Here is a 2,041-nt window from a genome sequence, read left to right as displayed (position 1 = left end):
ATTATTCAGTATTTGTGACTCTGCCATAGATGGCCACATCTTGTATGAATTTAAACCTTTTTCATTACTAATTTTAGAAGATATATATATTAATATAGAATATTAAAAGCAGCCCTGGGCATCATAATAAATGAATTTTCATCTGTAATGTTACTATAAATGTGAATATAAAAGTAAAAGTAGATCATTTTGTGCTTGTTTTTACCTTTTATAAATTGTAGAAAAAAATAAGTGCATTATAGACATATTAAGTAAAGATTCAGTGATTGGAAATATCTGTAATTTTCTTTTCAGACTTTATTATCACAGTAATTACATTGATGGAGAATATGCGTAATGTGACAGAATTCATCCTCCTGGGCCTTACACAGAATATGGAGCTTCAGAAAATTGCCTTTGCTGTCTTTTTAATTGTATACTTGGTTACCTTGGCAGGAAACCTGCTCATTATGATCACCATCAGCATAAGTAGGGATCTGGGGTCTCCAATGTACTTCTTCCTGTCCTACTTATCCTTCATAGATGGCTGCTGTTCTTCCTCCATGACCCCCAAAATGTTAGCTGACAGTCTTAATGTGAGAAAAGTTATCTCTTTTAATGGGTGTATGACTCAAGTCTTTGCTGAGCATTTCTTTGGTGCTGCCGAAATTATCCTTCTCACGGTGATGGCTTATGACCGCTACGTGGCCATCTGCAAACCCCTGCACTACTCAACCATCATGAGCCAGCAAGTGTGCAGCCTCCTTGTGGGAGTGGCCTGGACCGGAGCTTTTGTCCATGCAACTATTCAGATCCTCTTCACAGTGTGGCTCCCTTTCTGTGGCCCCAATGTCATAGACCACTTTATGTGTGACTTGAATCCTTTGTTGAAACTTGTATGCATGGACACGCAGACCCTTGGTCTCTTTGTTGCTGCCAACAGTGGATTCATCTGCTTACTAAACTTCCTCCTTTTGATCATTTCTTATGTGGTCATCTTGTACTCTCTAAGGTCTTATAGTGGAGAAGGAAGGCGCAAAGCCCTCTCCACCTGCGTCTCTCATATTACAGTGGTTGTTCTATTCTTTGTGCCTTGCATATTTGTGTACATGCGCCCAGTGATCACTTATCCCATTGATAAAGCTGTGGCTGTATTTTATACAATGATAACACCGATGTTAAATCCTTTAATCTATACTCTTAGAAATGCAGAGGTAAAAAATGCTATGAAGAAGTTCTGGATTAAAAGATGATTTTAACAGAAATAGAACTATAAGGGCCCGGAGAGATAGCACAGCGGTATTTGCCTTGCAATCAGCCGATTTAGGACCGAAGGTGGTTGGTTCGAATCCCGGTGTCCCATATGGTCCCCTGTGCCTGCCAGGAGCTATTTCTGAGCAGACAGCCAGGAGTAACCCCTGAGAAATGCCGGGTGTGGCCCAAAAACAAAAACAAACAAACAAAAAACAAACAAAGAAATAGAACTATAAAAATTATCTTTTATTCATTTTTTTATTTTTGAGACAAACCTGCTAATGCTTTAGGAATCACTCAGGAATTATTCTTGGTGGTGCTTCTGAATATATAGAATCTGATGACCAAACCTCAGATTGCAAATCAAATGCCCTACCTACCCACTGTGCTGTCACTCAGTCCCAAATTTTATCTCTTAAATGACAGAATTCTTATCATGTATGAGTCAGGGCTTAGAGACTACTATATGTTAAAATATTTGAATGTTGCCATATTATTTTTTCAAAGTTACTTACTATTAAAAGTAATAAGACTATCTTTGATCACTTTTCTACAATGTTCTTGGAATTTTGTTTCATGGTAGGTATGCTATCTAATCTGGTAGGTATGGTATGATATGACATGACATGGTATGCTAAAAATAAAAAAGCTCATTTCATATTTTCTTCTACTTTCTGTCTGAGCCTCAATTCTTAAGACAAATCTAGGGACAATATAGCGCAAACAAGCACAGTTGTTTTTATCATCTTCCTAGACTTATTTTATATTATAAGTACAAAAAAATTAAAGACGTTTTATATTTGCAGAT

At 37.1% G+C, this 2,041-nt stretch overlaps 1 protein-coding gene across 1 annotated transcript; it reads left to right on the top strand.

Annotated features, from left to right (window-relative positions):
* Positions 1 to 317: 317 nt before the first annotated feature.
* LOC126017893 (olfactory receptor 4C12-like) lies at positions 318 to 1,232 on the top strand. The gene has a single exon (XM_049779958.1). It carries the CDS (start codon positions 321 to 323, stop codon positions 1,230 to 1,232), a length of 912 nt encoding a protein of 303 aa, XP_049635915.1. The 5' UTR covers positions 318 to 320.
* The last annotated feature ends 809 nt before the right edge of the window (positions 1,233 to 2,041 follow it).

The sequence above is a fragment of the Suncus etruscus genome, chromosome 9 (genome assembly GCF_024139225.1).
Source record: "Suncus etruscus isolate mSunEtr1 chromosome 9, mSunEtr1.pri.cur, whole genome shotgun sequence".
In the NCBI taxonomy this organism is placed as follows: Eukaryota; Metazoa; Chordata; class Mammalia; order Eulipotyphla; family Soricidae; genus Suncus; species Suncus etruscus.
Note: the sequence above shows the minus strand (reverse complement) of the source record. Positions and strands in the feature narration are given on the sequence as shown.

What these genes read in the sequence shown, in the direction of transcription:
- LOC126017893 (XM_049779958.1), top strand. Translation starts at nt 321, where the DNA reads ATGGAGAATATGCGTAATGTGACAGAATTCATCCTCCTGGGCCTTACA.